The sequence below is a fragment of the Haemorhous mexicanus genome, chromosome 2 (genome assembly GCF_027477595.1).
Source record: "Haemorhous mexicanus isolate bHaeMex1 chromosome 2, bHaeMex1.pri, whole genome shotgun sequence".
Taxonomy (NCBI): domain Eukaryota; kingdom Metazoa; phylum Chordata; class Aves; order Passeriformes; family Fringillidae; genus Haemorhous; species Haemorhous mexicanus.
In genome coordinates, this window is record NC_082342.1 from 51,350,239 (window position 1) to 51,372,662 (window position 22,424).

At 48.5% G+C, this 22,424-nt stretch overlaps 1 protein-coding gene across 1 annotated transcript; it reads left to right on the forward strand.

Moving 5' to 3' along the window:
* The first annotated feature begins 15,833 nt into the window (after positions 1-15,833).
* PDX1 (pancreatic and duodenal homeobox 1) lies at positions 15,834-21,870 on the forward strand. Its single transcript, XM_059840371.1, has 2 exons — positions 15,834-16,331; positions 19,117-21,870. The coding sequence occupies exons 1-2, from the start codon at positions 15,935-15,937 to the stop codon at positions 19,503-19,505; spliced, it is 786 nt and encodes a 261-aa protein (XP_059696354.1). The 5' UTR covers positions 15,834-15,934; the 3' UTR covers positions 19,506-21,870.
* The last annotated feature ends 554 nt before the right edge of the window (positions 21,871-22,424 follow it).

Here is a 22,424-nt window from a genome sequence, read left to right on the forward strand (position 1 = left end):
GCCCTCTTTTTTTTCACAGGCTCAGGTGCCCATGTGAGAGCAGAGATCACTGCTCTTTGCCCTGAGACTGGCACAGTTAACAGAACTGTCTGTGAAACATTTCTTTCCTTCTGGGATGGACTGTGGGAAGAGCATGGAAGGTCTCCCAGCTCTTGAATGAACCATCCTGTGTTCATGCTGCAAAGCAGCTGGCTCCAGGCACATTGGTGCAAGAGCCTTCATCACTGCTGTCAAGTAAAAAGACTGACACTGTCTTAGCAAAGAGCTCAGGGTGGGAAAATTATGTGTGTGGGGGGGTGCTTGTAAATCTTAACTCAGCAACATGATATAAGTTGCCAAATATAGGTGTGGGAAAGTCTGAACCCCTGCTTGGTCACACTGCTTAGGTGTTGCTTTGTTTGGTGCTGTCACAAATGGACCTTTCCCCCAACTCTCCACAAAGGGACAGGTTAGCACATTGCAGGGTGGGTAATGAGACATTTGGTGCCATTTAACTTTTACCAGACATCACTTCCTATTAAGCAGTACAAATATGGTCTTAATGACTCTTACTGATGGAGGACATATACTGGTGGATGACAATTTCCTTCCAAACCTCAAATATTTCAATTTCCACCTTGACATTAAGCATCTCTGAAGTTGACTTTCCATTAACCTTACAGTGTGTGGATGCAATGAAAACAATGCTGTAGAGGACTTCCCATGCTGCCATACACTTGATCAGGCTTGTTTTTCAGGCTGTGTTAAATCACTGACAGCAAAACATGCCTACTCTTCCATCCTGTCCAAGGCAAGGACAGTAATGCGTGACCTAAGTTATTCCCAAATGCAGGGTGGAACCCCTGTCCTGCAGTCACGTGCAGTGTTTAAGGTTGCAGCACAATCCCTGGCATGGTTTTCATCCCACAGCAGCTAGCCTGGACACAGTTCAGGAGCAACACAGAACCATTCCCTGTAGGTGCTAGGGATGAACTACCAACACTCGAGGGGAAAAGGATTTAGTTATATGGATGTGAGCAGCAGTTTGCCACTTATCCCCTAGGGTCAGATAGCAGATATTGACCCATTTGATTTACTGGTATAGATGTCACTTACAAGTTCTGGTTAACCCTGGAAGATTTACAGGACATCTGTTGAGACTGGGATAAAGCATGATTGCAAAGTATTAGCACAGTCATTTATGTTTAAGAGTGGAGGCTTATCCTACCTCAAGTGTGTTTCTCCTGCCATCTCAGTGCTCCATCCCCCACAAGTGAGAAGACATTAATTATGCTATGGATGCTCAGCTAAAAGCGCTTCAGCAGAAGTCAGTGGAAATGCTGACATACTATAGAGCAGGAGTGAAGGCTGAAGCAGCCAGCCTAGAAGAAAACAAATGGGACCATCCAGCACACGTCTCAACAAAGCTTTCAGAGGTGGATTGTGTGCCAAAAAGAGGCATCTGAGGCTATATTCAATACAGATCAAATAACAGAACCTTAGGTGCCTTTTGTTGGTTGAATCCACACGGCCTGGTAAATATGCTCTCTTATGTATGCAGTATCACCTGGGCACCAAATGATTTATTGTCTCTCGGTTTTCGTTTATAAAACTGACAAAGTTGGGGCTGATAAATGCTGATATATGTTAAATTCAACCAGCTTATGATAAAAGTTGCTTGCCAAGTGGCGACAGCTGGCCGCCTCAGTAAACATGTCACATAGCTACCTTCACCCCTGAGGAATGTTGATTGCTATTTGATATAATAAAGCATTTTAAGGAAATAGGCAAGGAGGTTAAATGCAACAGATACATAATGCTACTAGCCATAATGTATACCACTTAAAAATTTACTGCCAAGTAGCAAAACAGCTAATACCTACTTCAGTGAAGCCTGCCAGGGCAGTGATAATGACTGTGAAATAATGATAATTGCAATGCTTCTGTATTTACAGGATACCATTGCTGAAATGTCATGCAGATGGCTATGGAGGGAAGAAAGCATCTTGTTGGGAAGGGAGGTCAGTACTGCTCTCTACAGTTAAGCTCCTCCAGATGCATCTACTGTGGCGGGCGGAACATTGGGCAAAGCAAAACCTGGAGCCTGGTGCAAACCGTGGCTAACAGAGAGTGCATCCAGCCCCTGCTCCTGGATGTGCTCATCAAATCCAGGCATTGAGTGACACCATCAACCCTTGGTGCTCTTGAGGCTAGTCTGTGTTGCAGGCACAAACACTTCTAAGGCCATGCTGAGACATGACAGGAGTCTGAATTTTCTCCTTGCTTTACGTCACATCTTCAAATTTGTGCCTGACGCAGAGATTGGGTCTGAGGCAAGATGTTGCTCATGAGTGGACTTGGGTCCATACTTAGGTGCCAAAGGAGCACTTAAGTAATGTGACTGGGAAAATCAGCAGAGCTTGAGGGCACCAAAAGCTATTTCAAACCTGGTATAGAAGTGTGGGGAAGCCCCTGCGTTCAGGAAAACCAGCTCATTTTTTTCCAAGCTTTCCACTGGGCTAATTAAAGGCATTGCCTCTCCCACAAATTTTGCCCCATTTACAATACTGAACCTTTGGGCTTGTACAGTGCTACGAGCAGCAAGACTCTGGAAGCCTTCACTGTAATATAAATCATAAATTAGTAATATATGAAAACCTGATGTTGGCATTTCCAGCACTGGAAAAGATTCATAGCATGATTTACAGACCTACCTTGCACCGAGTAGCAGCTATTTTATGAATCACTATTTCTGTCACATTGATTTAAAACAAACCTTGGCATTACTACCCATGGCAGTCTGGTTGCTGTGAGCAACCTGGATGTTTTCAAGGAACTCATGTTTCATTTGAATGCTTTTTACCGGGCTGCAAGAAGGACAAAGAACTGTAGGTTGAAGTAATGTGATGAAAAACGTCTTGTTTATAAGAACAGGACATGGTAGCAACCAAAGTATTTCAGAGGCAGAGGGAAATCACTTAGTTGACTAAATCTTAAATCCAAGGGTCCTTCAGTTGTGTAAGACAGCCAAGATACCTACCAAAATAACATGGGTTCTATGGGAGACATCCCTGTTGCAAAACTGCAATTGGAGACCACGCAGGGTATCCCAAAGTAGCCTACACAGCACCTACATTCAGGCAACTGAATCTCACAGAAATTTTGTGTTCTCAAGTGTTGCTTTGATCTTGCCCCTCTGAGGAGCTGTCCCTTTCCCCTTGCATGGGCACAGTTGAAGTCAAAGTCCTGGGAGCCTAGAGGGATTCAGAGAGTGCTGGGTGTGTGAAAGGCTGCTCAGCCAGGAGACAGACTATGCTAATCCCTGCTGAAAATTCCTCCAGAGCACACTGGCCTGGCTCAAGAGCACTCCTTTGCCCTCTGCTGTGGTTCTGCATTTCCATTTAATAAAATATTCTTGTATAGTTTTCTTCTAATGATGTTCTGGAGAGCATAAATGTACTCTGTGCAGAAAGAGACAGACCTCTGTTTGACCCTGCTGGAATTTACTGGAGAAATTTTATTGAAACCTGGGACCAGATGTCTCATCCTTTCTCCAGTGCCACATTTCAAGACCAAGTAGTTCTTGCTTAATATTTGCTGATTTTTTCCCTGTTGGGATTACCATATTGTCATATTTAAGACATGCAGTGCTTTAGAGGAAAAGCATCTTCAAATTCTGGGGGACTCCTACTGTTTTGTTTTGAGTGTCTGGCATCATGAGAATAACAAACAGTCTGATGGTTTCATTGCCCTGAACTTTCTCCCCTGCAAAATTCCCCTGCCCATGAGACAGCTTTTTAGGTGAATATGCCTGTGTGAGTGGCACAGGAGAGCCATGGGTGGCCAGGCAGAGCAGTGTCACTAAGCTCATATATGTAAAATTCCTGGAATGCACAATTAGAAGCTGTTACTAAGAAAGAATAGCAGGTAGGACTGGGAGCTTCTTCCTGGACTTCACTTCACGCCCAATTTTATCTCACTCTTCCCCCCAGAGTCACAGGGAGATGGGGAATGGGACTGTGCTCAGTTCATCACATACTGTCTACACTGCTCCTTCCTCCTCAGAGTGAGGACTCCTCACACTCCTCCCCTGCTCCAGCATATGGTCCCTCCCACAGGAGACAGTTTTCCATGGGTCCTTTCCATGGGCTGCTGTTCTTCACAAAGTGAGGACCAGAATGTCAGTGAAACATAGACAGATGGAAAAAATAGACATATATGTCCTTCTCCTTAAAATAGTCTCTGCAGGTAACTGTTGGATGTAAGACTGGAGAGCAGAAAGTTACAGAATACGTCATTTTGTCATGACTGGAGAAAAAAAATCTGGCATCTACATTTTCAGGTTAGTTTTCTTCTTCCAAAATTTTTGAAAAAAATTTACTTTGCACTAATATACATGTTACGGATGCTATTCTTCAGAACGGTTCCAGTGGGGTCTAAACATGATGTAAGGTGACTCACAGTACCTAAGGATGAGATCAATCAGTACAACCAGCCCACAAAGTCTTGCAATTGTTTTTCAATTGAAAATGGAGTTCTGATTAAATAAATTTTTGAGAAGGTGTTTGCCTCTATTTCAGACAATGCAATTCCTCTTCCAAAATGTGGTTTCATGTGGTAAAAATCAGACTTTTTATCCAAATGCTTCTTGATTGAAGCTCTGGGAGTTTAAAGGTTATATTTTGATTAAATAGAATAAACTTTTTTTTTAATAATAACCATCTTCAAATTTTGTGTTTAGGGTTGCTGACTGATTTTGTCACCTTACCAGGCAATTGTGAATTCAAGATCCTGATTTATACCTTGTTTTTCAATGTGTGGTATCTGCAGAAATGTACCTGGAAAGACTCACACCTGAGACGAAGCGATCCAGGACTTCAGCTTTTTTGGAAATGTTTCCATTGTAACAACTTGTGCACCTCCACCTGTTGAAATGGCTCTCCTTGAATGTATTTAACTAAAACATTCCAGACAGTATATATTTTGCTTGTCTGTCAGCATCTGACAATATAAACAGTGTTAATAGGCCAATAAGCCTTTTTGTTCTTCACAGCATTTTTGGTTAATAATAAGCCATTCTGGAACATGATTACATGGAGAAAGCCTCAAGGCTCCAGATCCCTAAACTGAAATGATGGTTAGAATTTTCCAGGCTGACAGATGAGAAAGCCAAGACAATATTGTGTTTCTGCTTGGAATATTCATAATTGTCATTCACCCATTTTCAAATGGGTGTCCTAATTCATGTCTATTCCAGGTCTATCCCCTAAGCCCCCTCACATCCCATGTCACCCAGTCATAAAGCTGAGATTCTGTTTGTGCACTTGCTAACCCTTTCTTAGAGATGGGAAGCACCAGAAGAGGTGCTGCCCATCTCTAAGAAAGAGTTAGCAAGTGCACTCCTCAGGGCTTTGTGTGGGAAAGCGCTTGCCCAGCTTACTGCCTTCATGCCTTCCTGGAGAGAAGCTACATCCTGTACAAGGACATGGAACTGTCTCCACCTCCCAGTGTGGACCAGCCACAGGCACTTAAATGATGCATTCTGCTTAGACTGGCAGTGAGTGGGTGGGACACAGCTATTCCTGTCACCTTCAAACAGATTCCCACTTGGTCACAGCTTCTGTCCCCACCAGCTGCGGGGTGGCAGCTGGTCAGGCTGCCTTGGAGTGCTTGTCCTAACTCTCTGAACTGAGATTTTCAATCTACTCACAAGCTGCACCCCTAACCCCCTAACTTTCTAATATTATAAATTTATTTTAAAAGCTAGAATTTGTGCATCCAGGTGCAGTCTTTGCTCTTCTGTACTCACAAACACTTTGCAAAACACACCTGTTATCGCCCATTAGAGTTGTAAGAAACTTGCAAAACTTGTACTACTGTGTGGGGAATGAAAAAACCCTTGGGGGTCTGCAAAATTTAACCTGCCAAGCCTTATGACAAGAGCAATCAGTGTCTGAGATGACCATCTACTTACACAGGACACTTTCCCCTTCAAGGGGGCTGCAATAACAGGTCTTTTCCCAACACACAGTGCCAAACCTCCAGTAGGAAAGCAGGTAGGAAAGAGAGGAAGATTTTGCTGGTTCTTGGAGCAGCTTGGAGATGTCATCCAGTTCTGACAGCCCAAGCTAAGGCAGCTCTTGCCCTTAGCAGAGCTGTAGCTGGGGGCTGCACACCAGTATGAGAGGCAGAAGGCTGGGAGCAGTGGCTCCTGCTAGATGGCACTGGATGGCACTGGAAATCAGACCTGAGAGCACGAGAGACTTCTGCTCACCACCTCCTGTGTGGTCACAAGGAAACCTCTGTCAGCGAGAAATAAAGGCTCAGACCACTCTTCAGTCCAAGTCTGAGAGCCAATATTGCATCCCAGAGGCAACAAGACCAGGACCTAAACTGGCTGATCACAGAACACTTCTGGTTGAGTTTTTTACAGCTTGTGAAAAAAATAACCAACCAACCAATCAATCAGAAAAAAACCCTCTTCAGGGAAGTCCAGGAGGAAAGGCTGATGTACCAACTTCCTCCAAGACCATCCTTCCACTGGAGAATGGACTTTTCCCTGGTCCTTGTGCGTGCCAACCAGTGTTTTTCATGTCCATGCAGAGAAGCTGTAGGGACTTTTATGGAAGGAGACTTTCATCTCTGTGCCTAGCTAGAACAATACTGCAGGTGTCAGGGTTGGGGTAAAGGTTTTAGGATGGGGGAATCGTCTTTTGGAAGAGGTCAGGTTCCTTGGTGACCTGATGACTTTAGAAAACCAGTGAACTTCTGTGTTGTTTCCTGAGGCAAGAGGCTGCTCTGTCTTTCCCAGCCCTGTAGACATCAGTTCTTTCCTCTTACTCTGAGACACTCCTAAAGGCTGCATGTTTCTCACCTCAGCAACTCACCCCCACTGCTGACTGCATGAGAAAGATACCCTGACCACAGAGCAGCTGATAAGTGCGTATGTGCCATTGAAAAGATGGTAGGACGGGGTCACCAGGAGCATGCTCTCTCCCAGTGGCAAAGAGGTTACTGCTGCTGGCTGGGCATGGCATGACCTCTGTAAGGATCAGGCAGGCGTTTTGCTTGGTACCCCTGAGGCTGTACGAAGTGGCTGGCATGGCTCAGGCTCCAGGCACAGTCCCAAGTGTCTGTGGATAGAAAACAGGCAAGTGAGGGACATGAGAACAGCCTGATACTCCCACATTTACACCTCACCCAGGTGTGCAGCGCAAGAAACTGGAGAATATGCATCTTGCACTTGGTATCAGGTTTGTATCAGGCTATTGATATGACAGTGTCAGTGTTTAGAAATGAATTAAGGGCTTTGGGCAGCTTTCTACCTCCTCCTTCTCTCCAAGTCCCAAAGTACAAGTGTCTTCACTAGCAGATAATGCCAAATGAAATCAACAATATATGTAGGTGGGATTTCTCTCCCATAACTACAGAAGTCCAAGCCCAAGTGAGCTGTTGCCTTTGCAACAGGTGAAGACTCATGAGCTAAACACATTGCATCCATCTGCCTGGTGTTCACACTGAGTCAGTGATTAGCAGGGGCCATTTGCCTTTCCTGAGCACAGCTCAGAGGTTGTCTCTGAGGGCTTGGCTGGCTGCCTGGCCCTCAAAGGCAAAAACCTTGTGGAAAAAACATGCAGCTTTGTGATCTGCAGACAGCAGCCCCCAGAGCCCAGCCCTGCTGCTCCCACTGAGGGGGATTAAAACATTTGCAGCTGTACACAGGGAACAAGTGCAATCCTCAGCAATAAAAGAGGTGCTGGCAAGGCGGGGTCATGGAGGCAGAGGGACCAATGCCAGGGTCTGATTTGTGGGGTGGCTGATGTGGGAAGCAGCACATGGCCAAAGTACAAGCCACTGGATGGCAGGAGGGAGAATGGGACTTTTGCTTTAGTGAATTCTGATTTAGAAGCCTTTTCCCCTTTTGTTGTAACCAGAATTGCTGCTAGTAAAGTCCAGGGTAAGGAAGCAAAAAGGCCTTTGCACAGAATCCACTGATGTTTAATTCAGCCGCCTGGTAAGATGTTCAGGGTCCCACACACACACCTCAGGAGAGTCCAGGTCTCTTCTTGTCCCCAGAGGTCTGGGCTGACCCGTGGCATCCGGGCAGTACAAACATCATGGCCAATGGGGGAATAGCGGGGGAATGGCTGAGGGACATAAGAACAAGGAAAAGAGCCAATGGGCTCCCAACAGTCCTTGAGGGAAGACTCTTGTGTCTCCCCAACCCAGGGAATGCCTCCTAGGGTCCCCATACCTTTGGTTCATGGAGTGGCTAAATCTAATGCTATAAAAAAGAAATTAGGAGCTTGGGTGAAATCCCAGGGAAGGGCACAGAGGGTGTTTGTGGTGTGGCCTCAACTCCACAAGAGTTTGCTTCCTTCAGCATCCCTTCCACAGCTCCAGCTTGGCTCCTGCAAGGGCACCAGAGCCCCAGAAGATGCTGGCCCCATGTATCATGGCTCCAGATGGGAAGGAAATCCTAGAATGCTTTAGGTTGGAAGGGCCATTAAAAATCCTCTATTTCCAACACCCCTGCGCTGGTCAGGTACGTCTTTCACTAGAACAAATCCTTGCAGCTAATTCCACATGCCCCCAGAGCTAATGTTTCATCTCAGAAAAAGTGTTAAATCTATCTAGGCTTTGAAAACGCACTGATATCAAATCTGAATTTAAAACAATTTATACATAGACCATAATAACATTTTAATGGGGAAAAAATACACAGTCATTTCAAGCTTGAGGAGTCTAAGTACTATGGGTTTGTATAAATGGCTGATATGCTGTTTGTTTATTGGGCAATCTGCTTTTTTACATTGTTTGTCAGGCTATATAATTTTAGGTGAAAGCTTTTTAGCATGCTGCACCTGCCAGAAGAACTTTCTTAATACACAAGTTTCTACTCCAGTGTGCATAGAAAATAGACCACTAATTGCCGTCTAACCTGCTCTAGCACTGTTAACCAGAACCTGGCTGCTCTGTAAATTAGGCAACCGCATTAATGGTGCTGCTGCACAAATCAGCTGACCACTACATAGTTGATTTCATTTGAGGTTCACAAGAGGATCATTTACGTTAAGAGGCTGGTTTTGGCAACAGTAGTACTCTTTTATTAAATTGTATGATTCCTAAACACAGTGGGGAACAGGAAGCAATTGCTTCATAGGACACCAGCCAAGAATGGGAGACCTGGAGTCTTTCACTGGGTTTATTTCTTGGGACAGGTTCCTTCCTTCCCTTGAGCCTTTGCCTGTGTTGGTCTGCTCTGGATCTTTGGACTGCATATTACTCCAAGAGGAGATCATCTTCTAGTTTGAGCTAGTGGTGGGACCATATGGCCCAGATGGCTGTGGGGTTTCTGAAAGCTGCTTTGCTACAAGGTGATGTAGCAAAGCACTTCCTTCAGTTGCTATGATGAAAATACTCTCACGAAGGTTTCTGCAATGGATTTTATTGACTGTGAAAAACTGTTCTAGATGCAATATAAGAGAACTGCCTCAAATCAAAGGATCTAATTGTCCTGCCTGGCTAGAAACCCAGTGCCTGGGTGTTGCTGTGTTGTAGCTCACTGAGCGGCGTTTTAAGGCTCAAGCGCTCATTTGCGCCTTGGCAGTGCGGACACCAACTTTGTCAGGGGTCATGCAGGCCACCCATAGCTTTTACTGAAACTGAAATGAGCTGAGAGTACCAAGTGTCTCACAATCCCTCTGCAAGCACTCAGGGCTTGCTAAGAGCTGAGTCCAGAGGCGCCCTCCCAAGGATCAAATGCCCGATGCATTTCTTACCAATAGGGAGAGACTGACCATTCGACTCTCCCTTAATGTACTACAAGACCAAACAGTCTCCTAAGTCACGCCGAGTGTTTTCTGACTGCTGCTTTTTAAAGCCTCCTGTTATTCCCAAAGCTTGGACCAAATACTGAGTTAATGATTACTGGGTGAAGTTTCAGTGGTTATTTTGAGGGGACAACCTTTTCCAGCCTTCTGGACACCTGAGGCAGGACATTTAATCAATGTCTTTGTCCTTGTCAGCTGATGCATTAAATCAGATGGTGTTCAAGTACATAAAATCATTTCAAGCATTGACAATGTGCTTTCCAGTGTGCAGGTAAGAAGCAATAAAACCTTCATGCATCATTCAGAGAATAAAAATCAGGTCAAGTTTTCAATTAAATTTGCCAATCTATACCTATTATGTGTGTGCATTTCATCATCCCTTCATAAAGATATTGGGGTTTTTTCTAGTCTTCTATGTAACTGTGGATTTAAATAACAGCTTTATGAACTTGAGCTGGACTTGAATTCTGAATCTCATATATAAATACTGAACAGAAGTAGTATACAAAATAAGGAAATTGATATAAAATTGAGGGATTTGGAAATACTAGATGGAAACATAATTAAGAAGATTGGAAGAGAAAGAAAAAACAAATGAAAGAAAGTGGTGGAAGACAAGGCAAGGGGCCAGAAAGACAAGCAGAGGAGTCTTGCAGATCAGTGGAAATATTTGTAGCTACATGGATCCTTGATATGTCTAAATTGCACTTAAAACAGTGTATTATAAAAATATAAGCAAAGCTGAGAGATGTTACATTGTACAGAAAATGTTTAGATTATTTTATATACAATGCAAATCAGTGGTCATTGCCACCGAACCAGTGAATAATCCATGTTTTTTAATTGGCTCCACTTACTTTTGTCTTAGTGAGTTATCTGTGAGAAAATTCTATTTACTTTTCCTACATTTTTTAAAACATTAGAGAGGTCCAAAAAGTGTTCAGAAGGCAGATACCTCAGCTTAGAAAATATATAATTATTTCAATATTTAGAATTGAACCTGAGCTAATGACTGAATGAGTCTGTAAGGTGTAGATGGATACATTGCTCTTCCCTTGTTGGATAAACATAAGAACTAGGCCCATTGCAGTGTATTACACTGGAAGGAAATAAAGCAAGCAACAGGTTCAGCTGATACCACATCTATGTACTCTGTGACACAGCATTTTGTCTGCTACCCTCCTCCTCTTTCTCCCCAGGGCTCTTCTCTTATCTGCAACATGTTATAGACAAACTCAGTTGAAAGAATGCTGCATTTGTTCTACTTTGCCTCCTTGGACTCAAGGACCTACCTCTGTAGGTCCTCGAGTCCAAGACTTACTCACTGCTGACTTTAGAGCACTCCACTCACAGGACAGAGGGTTGGGTTTTCTTGTAGATTTCTTCTTAGCATGTCCCTTTGTGGAGTTTGAAAGTTTTGCAGCACCTCCAGAGATGATATGGTATCAATCATGGAGGGAAGAATGAAATCTGATGCCTTGATTTCCAAATGAATTTCAGTCATTGCATAACCATATAAAAACCTTCTGAAATCCAAGTTAGATCAAGTGTCATAAGGCTAAAAAGTCTTCCCTAGTTCTTGGTGTCGACTTGAAGTGCTCAGAAGTGCTACTGGAGCTAAGAAAAAGCCTGTGTGGACAGCACTGGAAGGGGTTAAGACTCTTCCAGAGCGCAGTTCCTGTGTCATTGGGTGTTTGCAGCCAAACTCCTCAAAAGCTTCCCCTTCTCTTGAGAGTACCTTGAGTTGCTGAAGATCAGCTGCAAACCACCCAGAAAAGAATTGGTGTTTGCACTGGAAACCCATCCTGGAAAATTTTACCCAAGAGATTGACCAAGGTTACATTATGTCCCTTTGGTCAGACCTGCTGTAGCACAGCCCAAGTCCTGCTTCCCACTTGGGCAGAGGGACGGTCAGAGCACAGCCTCCTTCTCTCCTGGCCTCTAGACCCATGGTTTTCACTGTGGGCAGGGAGTAGACCTTCAAATGCTTTCCTCTGAAGGGTGTTCACCTTGTGTGTATTTTTTACACCTTGTATTTTTGCATAAATCACCTTCTTCCTCCATGCCCAGGGCTGGAGGATGGAATGTGAGGAATAACTCCCAACTTTTCCCTGCAGGGCTCAGTATCACAGCTGCCACACAGTGAGCTCTTGCTCAGTCCTCAGGTCCAGGCCAAGGATTTGCTTACTGTTGTCAACACAAAAAGCACTTGGCTGCCGAGTTTTAAGATGTATCTGTGGAACCTGTGTGATGTGCAGCAGTTCAAAGTTTGATTAAATGTAGGAAGCTTTTCACAGAGATATTGGTCTGGAGAGACACTGATGTGGGACAACATCCCAGCAGGAATTTTAACTTACTTAAATCCAGCAAAAAAACACAGCAGCTAAGAAAACAGAGCAGAAAAATTCTGTGCAGGGTTGCTGTCTCTAAATGCAGCTGTTCCTGTCCTCTATTCATTTGGGATCATCCATACACTTTTGCTTTCAGAGCCTTCAAAGGAGGCAGCGACTCCACAGCCTCCCTAGTAGGCATAGACAGCTACTGTGTGTCACAGTTTCCCAGCTTCACTTTATACCAGTCCAAACAATTATAAGGAAAGTTTCCCTGCATGTTTGGTGAGAGGTAGAGATACAGAATGGAAAATTTCAGCTCAAATGGTTGAAGTCCAGCAAAATTCCGATGGACAAACAAGAGGGGAGGAATGTGGTGAGAACTGCCAGGTGCCGCTTGCCTGGCCAGGTTCTGTCTGAGCCCCAAACCTTATGTGCCCCAAAGTGCCTGGGGTCTAGGAGAAAAATCAAGCAGTTAGGGAATGAGAGGAGGAGTTCTTTCAGGCTGATGATTCTACCCTGGATTCCTCCAGCTGTAACTTTCTGGATAAATAAATAAAGAAATATACATATTGATTTTTTCCTACTCCAGTCTGCTATAATAAGTATTATACCAGTAAAAACCAGAAAACTATGTGGGGCAAACAACATGAAATAGCTGTGTTTTCAGCAGGAAGGTTCACAGTATTCAAAGTAATTCCTCAGCTCTTCTTACAAGACAGTGAAAAGTGCGCTTCCCTGGTGATAATGAAATCATTAATTTTGGGAAAGATGGAAAAAAATTCAAAGGTGTATATTAGAAAGTGTAACAAGAGACTACATATATAAAAGACTTTACTATTCTCAGCTTTCCCAAGGCAAATTCCCTGTATATTTCCTGGACAAAGTCTTGTTTAAAATGGTTGTGTAAACATGTCTTCCTGCAGTTCAAGCTCTCTTCTCTCACACCTGCAGTGTGAAGAAGCTGATGTGTGGTGGGAAGAGCAAACTGAACCTGCTGTGTGCCAATTCTGAATCGCTTAGAGGCCCAAAAAAGCTTCTTGCCAGAAAAAAAAAGCTGATGAACCAGTCTTACTTTAGGGCAGGTGGAATAGTTCGTGCTCTCATTTTTATCGTTAGCTCTAAGAGGGAAAGACAGATTTGTTTTCACATGGTTATTGATTATTAACCAGCTTTGTGAAAGGTTACCTTTCTGCTAGATACAGCCATGGTGGGGGGTTAAAAATCAATCCCTGGGAAAGCTGTTTCCCAGTCACCTTCTCCCACTGAGGTCCCTTGCCATGGATAGAGTTTACACATGTTGGTTTGAGCACAGATGAGAGAAAAAAAGAGATTATTGTGAATATGCTCCACTCACCTTCAATACTTCTTTTCTGTCTAAATGTGGATTCCAGAAAAGGATTTGCATGCTGAGAAGTCGGTAAATATACAGACAGAGAAAATCTAACCAGATTACTTTAGGAAGTGGGACTGAACTCTACTCCTTACTATTGTATGCACACCCTTCTGCAGCTCTCTCAGGGATGCATATTGACCACTTTCAGGATGGATTTGTGTCTGCAGAGCCCAGTTCTGGGGCAAGTGGGGCCATTGGCCATTCCCATCATTCCATCACCCATTTTCCACATCAAGTGGATAATTTCCCGCTCTGGTGGGACACATTTGCTGCTCAGAGACTTCTCCTGCGAACCCTCAGCTGTGGAAGAACTGCAGCCAAGTATCAGTGATTGCATCCCAGGTCGAGGAGGCAGGCAGAAGTGATCCCTGGGATCTGGCTCCAGCCGGGCTCGCCTCCCCCAGGAACCCCGGGCTGCTGGACATCACCATCCCAGGAAGTGGCCGAGGTCCCCAGTGCCGGGATACCCAGCGGGGCCCTTTTCCTGCACTGCAGCTCGCCACCTTGTTGTCAGAACGGCAAAGCGTGCGCTTATCGCCTGCTCACGCAGGCAGAATGAAAGAGAATTAGCTCTAAATTATACGAAATTCATTTGCTTTGGAGGGTGAAGTGTTTGCTCTGTTTAGAAACGTTCGTTATAGAGAGAGGACCGCATTAAGACACCGGGTAATGGTCCTCCCAGGAGATGAATCAATTTGCTCTGGGTTTTATGGCCTCGGGTTTGTTTGTCCGCGCCGGTTCCCCGTGGAAAACCCGGAGCAGTAAGTGCTCCAGGTAACACATCTCTGGGGAAGGGGCTATCGGTGCTGCTCTGGGGTCGGGGCACAAGACGTCTCCGGATCAAAGGACATCCGTGCCTGCAAGAGACCTGAGTGGAGGCATCGTAGGCGCGGATGGGGCAACCACCACGAAGGGAGCTGCGCATCCCCGCTGGTCGCACGCTGTCTGCGAGCCCCGCCGGGCCGCGTATCCTGCCCGGAATGCCAGGGGATGGAGGGGGCAGTGCCGGGCGCAGGGAGCCTGAGCAGCAGCCATGTCTATCTGTAATTCCCGCTAATAAAATACTTTTTCACTATCCGCACTATAATTGGTTTACAGCCTTTTTTGTTTATTTATCCATAAGAGCTGCTGTTAAATGGCTTGGGAAAGCAATCGCTTAATGGCTCAATATTGAATCAAAGGCTCAGTGTGCTTTCTAAGAGATGGGGGACCTGCGTGAGTTCAGAGCGGAAACTCAAAGCGTAATGGACTGGGAGGGTTTATGATCCCACGGAACAGAGCGCAGGAGCGAGGGACAGGGACCCTCCTGCCTCGCCTCTCAGGGAGTGCATCACCACTAGCCGAGCCGAGCCAAACCAAGCCAAGCCAAGCCAAGCCGAGCCGAGCCGGGTCAGGACGAACTGGGCCACCGGCACCCGTCCTACACAGGGCCGAGGGAGCGCACCCCGACGAAGGCGGCCGGAGCGCCGGTGTCGGGGAAGCGGCGGCGAGAGGAGGCGGGCCGGGCCGATAGGAAACATGCCTGCACCCGAGCAGGAGAGAGCGGCGGCCAGGCCAAACGCAGGGAGGCAGGGAAATGATCTTTGTCCCTTTCTCCGCCTCCTCATAGCCTCGTCACCAAGTCAACCGGCACCAGCTCGGAGCGCATTATCTCCGAGGGTCAACACATTGCAGCCCAAGCCGCGGGGAAGGCTCCCAAATTTACCTCTTGGACAAACAATCCGGTGCCTATCGCTCGCTCTGGTGATAGCATTGTGGTCCCCCACCGGCCGGTGCTGGCCTTCGCCAAGGGCTCCGGAACACGGGTACCCCCGAGGGGAGCGCCCTGCCCGTCCGTGGACACCCACATCCCTAGGGGAGATGCCCTCACAGCCAAAGTGCCCTGCCGCTAAACCCCTCCAGGAGCCGAGTCTAACCCAGCCCTCGGAGGGTTTTCCTCCCCGGGACTCACTGAGGCAGCAGCAGCTTCTGGGCAAGCGAGGGCAGAGGGTAAAGATGAGTTTAGGCACCATCCGTCCCGGAGCGCCCCGCGCATCGGCGCAGTCCCCTGAGCCCCTGGCGGGCCCCGCAAGCCCAGCTCCGCGGGACTCCTCACCCCACAGCAGGGAGCAGCGCCCAGCACAAGGCTAGGGGGTCTGGGGTCGGCCCGGCTGAGGGGAAGGAAGGGGTTGCGGGACCAGGGCCACTCCGGGTGGCCTCCTACCGCCCGCGCCCCGCCCCGGAGGGTTGCGGGAGGGCTCACGTGGGGGAGAGGCGCCTATGGGGAGGCGGCGGGAGCCGGGCAGGGCGGTGGGGCCCGGCGGGGCCGCCAGCTGTCAAAGAGGCATCCCGGGCTCCGCCAGCGAGAGCAGCCTTATGTGTCCCTAAGCTGCGAAGCCCCCTTGGCCCCTCTCGCCATGAACACCGAGGAGCAGTATTACGCCTCGGCGCAGCTCTACAAGGAGTCGTGTGCGTTTCAGAGAGCCCAAGCGCAGGACTACAACCCCAGCCCCCCCGCCTGCCTGTACATGGGCAGGCAGCAACAAACTCCTTATTCCAGCGCCTTAGGGGCTCTCGAGCAAGGCAGCCCTCCAGATATTTCACCTTACGAGGTGCCCCCCATCACTGAGGATGCCGGGGTCTCCCACCTTCATCACCATCACCACCACCACCCTCATCTTCCTCCTCCCCACCAGGACGCGCTGCCTTTCGCAGACGGGGCGGACACGGGGGCTGTAGAGGAGCCCCGAGTGCAGGTACCTTTCGCCTGGATGAAGTCCACCAAATCGCACGCCTGGAAGGGACAGTGGACCGGTAAGCCCCGCCGCATCCCTCTGCTCCCCCCCACCCCGCTTCTGTCCCTCTCTGCGCTCAGTAGCTCTCCCTTGCACCGGTCCTGCTCCCACCGCTCGGATGTCGTGCGGTGCCTGGAGGGTCGTTTCCACCTGCCAGCCTCTGCAGACCCACTGCTCTAGGGCAGCTAGTGTTGGGTTGAACGCCGGGGAGAGACCCGGCTCTCCAGCCCCCGCCGGCTGCCTCACGGCTCCCTGCGCCTCAGCAATTATTAACGAATTATTTTTCACCAATTAACTAATTGTGGCCAAGACGGGACGTCGTGACGCCTCCCGGGAGCTGCTTCCTCGGGCAGCACAGCGTCCCCGCGGGCGCGGTGAGCTCCGAGCGGGGGCCGGGTCGCGGCGGCACCTGCGAGGTGGAGCGGGCGGGGAAGCGACAGGCAAGGCTGGCGGGAGGGGACAGCCCCTCTGCCCAGCGTCCCTTCTCCCACCATGCTGCCGCGGAGCAGCCCCCGAGTCTTCAGGACAGCCGCCGAGACCCTCTCAGCTGCCTCTCGGCTCTCCCCGGCGCAGAGCCCATCTTCCCTCCTGGTCCCTCTATCCCGCCCCTCCGGCTCCCCTGCGGGTTTTAGCCACAAATGCACCTCTCCGAGGGAAAAAAAAACAGGGCACGGAAAACAAAGCACAAACGAAACAGAGTTGCCAGTGAGGGGAAGAAACTCTATCTAGGCAGAAAGTTCCGCTGCCCAACAATATTTCTGTCTCTGCCGGCACAATGTTATCGTGTCCTGCGCCTCCGTCACGCCTATACGGCAAATATTATATTAATGGCTTTGTTCAAATAGACAGTTGGAAAAAGGACTGGAGTATTAAAATCTCCACGAAATAGTTTGGGAATTGCATGGGGCAGACCGAGGGGCAGGTGGCTGTCCCCAGTCTCCCTAGAGGCGCATCTGCCCACAAAGGTAGAAGAGAGTGCTGTCCCAGCCCTCGGACACGGCGGCAGGGACGGTGCCAGGGCGGAGGTGGGGAGAGGGAGAGAGAAAACCAGGCTGTTTTCCGTGAGTTGAGTGAATTTTGGGAATAATAATAATTAATAATAATAATAATAATAATAATAATAATAATAATAATAATAATAAGCCAAACTTTTGAACTACACCTCTTTTTTTGTCTTCCTCCTGTACCCGAAGAATGACAAAACCAGCAGGAAAGAGAAACTTTCCCGGTGGAAGCCCAAAATTCTTGCCTGTTGTCCCCAGCCCTCCCGGGAGGAGCAGGAAGGGCCGTGCACGGCCCGATCGGTGTGATGTGTGTGCAAGGTTCCTGCCGGAGCACGCCGCAGGACAAGAAAGGGGCGCCGTGCTGTGCCGAGTGCGACAGAGCGCTCACAGCCAAACCCTGGCATATTTTGTACAGTGTATGTGGCAAACTATATGGCCCGAAGGTTTATTTTTCATGGAAACCCTTGGGATTTAGGTGTCCATGAAGGCTGCGGGCCTTTGCGCTGTTGCCAGGAAAAAGCGCCCAGGGAGGCCGCGGCGAGCCCGTCCCGGTGCCACCCGCCGTGCCCGGCCCCGGGATCTGCCGCTCACCCCGGGCTTATCTGCCTTGCCCGGGGCCCGACCGACCTCGGCCCTCCGACAGACCCTGGGCCTTCCGCCTTCCCGGCAGCTCCAGTTAAGTTTAAAGTAACAGAATAAGGGGTTTTTTTTAGATACAAACTCATGCACGCATAGGTTTAGATTTACCAACATTTTTATACATATATACATTGATTTTAATATTTATTTATACACGTACATAGGTATATAAACATCACTATGCAAACGTTATATGTGTATTTAAATATATATTTTAAATACATATATAAGTTCTATACATAGGTTTACATTTACAAACACTGTATATATAAATACAGAATCATGGGAATAGGAAGATGAGCTGTGGGAGAGTCCACGTATCTCTCTTGAAATTATTACTTCATTCTGGCTGTTTAAAGCACCGTTCCCCGCAGATGATATCAACCCAAAAACGTTCCCAGAGGGGCGCTGGCACTGGCAAAAACGGCCCTGAGTTTCCGTGCCCACCTCGGGCCCTTCTCGATGCGCCCGCCTGTACTGCCCGCGCCCCAGTACTCACGCAGGACTGCTGGGAACGGCGATCCCGCTGCTGCCGCTTTTTACGGGAACAAGAAACCCAAGGTTTCATCAACGTGGCGAAATGGAGCGGCTGCGGTCCAACTCCCTGCCTGACACGGCAGGCCCACTAATTATAATGGTTATTTTTGCTTTCTTTTAGAGGGGTTTTTTTTGGTACATTGGTTTTTTGAAGCGTGTTTTTGAGGGGTTAAATTTTTCCATTTTGCATTGGTTTGTGTGGTAGAAGTTTCTTTTCTTTTTATTTTCTTACCTTTGTTTTTAAATTATTTTTTAAAAATTAATTTGAACAAGAACCTGAACTATTGCGGCCCTGGATCCGGGAGCCTTTCTGAGCTTTCAGTGTCACGCACACAGTAGCACGTGAATTTCTCCCTCGGCTCCAGAGACGGCTCTTCCCTGAAAACCTCATGAAAATCATTGCTAAAAAATATTAAATTACTGTCAAATAAAATAACAGCAGCGGTGACTGCCGCCAGCAGCACCACCTCGCTCTGCCCAGCAGGACAGCTCCCCAAGGCCTCCCCCTCACCCCGCTTGCTTCCCCCCGCGTATCCTCTGCGCCTCGCAGGGGTCGTGGGACGTGGTCCCCGCAGCCCGACGGGGTGGTCGGGCGGGCCCAGGCTGACTCTCGCTTCTCTCCAGGTGGATCCTACATGGTGGAACCGGAGGAGAACAAGCGGACGAGGACGGCGTACACGCGGGCGCAGCTGCTGGAACTGGAGAAGGAGTTTCTCTTCAACAAGTACATCTCCAGGCCGCGGCGGGTGGAGCTGGCTGTCATGTTGAACTTGACCGAGAGGCACATCAAGATCTGGTTCCAGAACCGGCGGATGAAGTGGAAGAAAGAAGAAGACAAAAAGCGAGGGGCGGGCAACAGCAATGACCCCGAGCAAGACTGCGTTGTGTCCTCTGGGGAGCTGCAGACCAAGGAGGATCTCGAGCCGTGCCCCGCCGGGAACCTTCCCTCGGGAGCCTCCAGGGACCTTCTCGCCCCCAGCCTAGTCCCCAGAAGGCAGCAGGACTCTCGGTGAGCCGCGGGGAGCTCCACGGCCCGGGACGAGGAAAAGGATGGGACATGGAAAAGAGCCGAGAGGTTGGCGCCAGCTTCTCTCTGCCGTGCCGTGCCGTGCCGTGCCGTGCCGTGCCATGCCGACCCACTCGCGCCTTCTCCCGGGGAAACGCGGTGCCTCCACTCCGAAACTCTCGTCCTCCGGAGGGTAAATGTAAGATGCCCAGTTGTGGCAAGAGAAGGCTCGCTGTGGGCGCTAGCGCCGGAGGAGGCCGCAGGGAGCCGCCGGGATGGCGGGGAGCCGGGCCCCGCTCCCCCGGGCCTCCTGCGTCTCCGCGAGCCCTACGGGATAGCTTCCCCTGGGGAAGGTGGGTGTCAGGTGGCCACCGACGGTGTGTGCCACCCTGGGTGCACGGAGAGGTCTGGAAACCGGAGGAGAAGGGAGCGCACGCTGCCTTCTTTGCCGCTGCTCGCTCGGAGCGCGCGTCCCGCCGCGTCCGTCGATCCACAGGCCCGAGTATCCCGCACCATCCACGGGCTGGCACGCCGCCGTCCCCGTCCCTTCCAGTCCCTCAGGGCATCGGCTCTACCGAGGACTTTCTCAGGACTGTTACTTCTTTAGAATCTGGAACCTGGTTTCTTTCTTTTTCTTTTGCTTTTGGGAAAGAAAGATGGGGGGGAAGGAAAAAAAAAAAAAAAAGAGAGGAAAAAAAATTTAAAAATTAGGAAAGAAAAAGCCCACGTGTCCTGCGGGCAGGATTTGTCTCCCCCGATGATCAGCCAGGTAGCCAGACCCTTCTCCGGGCTCCGCCAGCGGCTGCGGGGACCCTGCGCTGCTGCCCGCGGGACTCCGCGGCTCCAGGGCTGCGCTCGCCTCTTCCAGGGGGGAATGCGAGCCCAGGGATGCAGCAGAAAAAGTGGCGGGTGCTCTCCGGGTGGCGAGCAGACAGCCAGATATATCTGGGGGGGTAGGGCTGGTCCCAGGGACATTGTCCTTTGGGAAAAAGCTCCTGCCTCTCTTCCAACTCTTTCGCAAGCTCGGACTCTGCCTTGGAGAAGAGAAACCTCTCTGCTGCATGAGCTCCTGTCCCGGCGTGGCTCTCTGCGTGGTTTGTCTCTGCAGACGTGTTTTTACACCCAGCAGAGGCTGGGGGCCGGCTGCCTCCCGAGGCACTGCAGAGCACCAGGGACTTTTCCTGGGTGCTGTTTTTCGGCCCGGCCTTGTGTGCGGGAGAGCTCGGCTCCTCCGGGCTGGAGCGGGGATAGAGCCCAGCCGGGGCTTCCCTGAGGAAAAACGGGTAGCGGAGTCCGTGCCGGCCGCCCCAGGCCCAGCCTGCCTTTCCCGCTTCCAGGAACAGCTTCCCCGTCCCGACAACGGCGGGGGCTGCAACTCAGCGGGGAACAATTCACAGCCGAACTAGGAACAGAAAACACCGGTTGGAAGGAAGCGGGAACTGTCCGGTTTGCTGTCGGTCAGGCAGATCTGCCTTCTTTCCTCGACGGGGAGGTTCCTTCCCGTATCCGGCAGCAGCAGCGCCTCGAGCATCCTTCGGGGACCGCCACAGGCCCTCCGGCGCTGCGGGCCCGGGAGTGCCATGGGAGGAGGAAAATGAGGACAACCTGTCTCACCCTGGCCAGAGGATGTTCCCAGTCCCTCGGCTGAAAGCGAGGGGGAGAGCAAATAGCTTGGCACAGCTCTTTGGGGTTTTCTCGTTTCACATGGAACTTCTAACACTAACGTGGAAACTGAACTGAAGGCATAATTTGTCTGTTGCTTTTCTTTTCTCTGGGGACATTTCTGTCTGTGTGCAAACAAGACTATTTCTGGTACTTTTTCCTGCAAGTTGCTGAGAAATTTATCATCCCAGCCTTTATATCCTTGTTCATCAAAATGCAGTCAATGAGTGAGAACTGTTACTAATCATTATATGAGCAAAATTCAAATAAAGCTGTTCTACTTAAGAAGCAAAGCCCCATATTAATTAAAGTAATATTTCTTAAACTTTTGGGGGACATGAAGCCATTTTTAAACCTCAGATCTTTTAATTGCTATTCTTTAGTGTTAACCTTTCACTGGTAACATGAAGTGGAACAATTTCCATGTACCTTTTACAATGTCTGCCGCAGACATTACAAATCGGAAGCCACTGCAAAAACAGATCCAGCTGAAGAAAAGATGCCTTTCACACAAAATATCTCGATTTTATTCTAGGATTTGTTGAGCACATTGCCCTGGCTGAGCAGCATACACGGTAGCTGAAACATTGCTTGTCCTTTCTTTAATATAGTGCATTCAGGTTTGATTTTCTTTGTGCACTGCTCTGAAAACAAAAAACATGTACAATTAATGGGAATCGTTTGACCACGGTGCCAAGGTGTTTTTATTAGTAGAAGCAGAATCAGAACTGCATGGTTAAGTTTTAATAATTAAAGTATTTTTCTTCTAAGAGCTGACATAGTTTATTTGTTTAGCACTTACATTTTTATATATAGATATATATATATATATACCCTTTTTACAACTGCACCAATGGAAAAATTAACATTAACTAAATCAAGACAGCTTGTAGAGCTAAAGATTCATGGTAACTTCACCTGACAGAACAGCCAGCCCTACACAGCGCTGAGGAAAGGCAAGGCTGACATGGAGAGTTATAAGGCCACTGGAGTTCTTGAGGCATGTCACCTCACCAAAACCAGTTGTCCAGATATATCCATCTACCTAGGAGACACCTCCCCTTATGAAATAGTTTATGACTTATTTGTAGTCACCTTCAGCTCTAGGATAGAATATCCATAAAACATTCTCAAACTACTTTTAAAATTAGACAAGAGACAATGAAGTGTGAGACATCTTTTTATTTCCTTCTTGGGCAATAGAGAAGTCTTTTAGGCAGATGTGGGAGAAATATGTCCCCAGAAATTGTATGTGTTCAGTGTT

Bases quoted from the DNA above. Each gene is read 5' to 3' on its own strand.
- PDX1 (XM_059840371.1), top strand. From the start codon at position 15,935: ATGAACACCGAGGAGCAGTATTACGCCTCGGCGCAGCTCTACAAGGAG. The intron at 16,332-19,116 runs GTAAGCCCCGCC...GCTTCTCTCCAG, and splicing joins CTGGAAGGGACAGTGGACCG to GTGGATCCTACATGGTGGAA.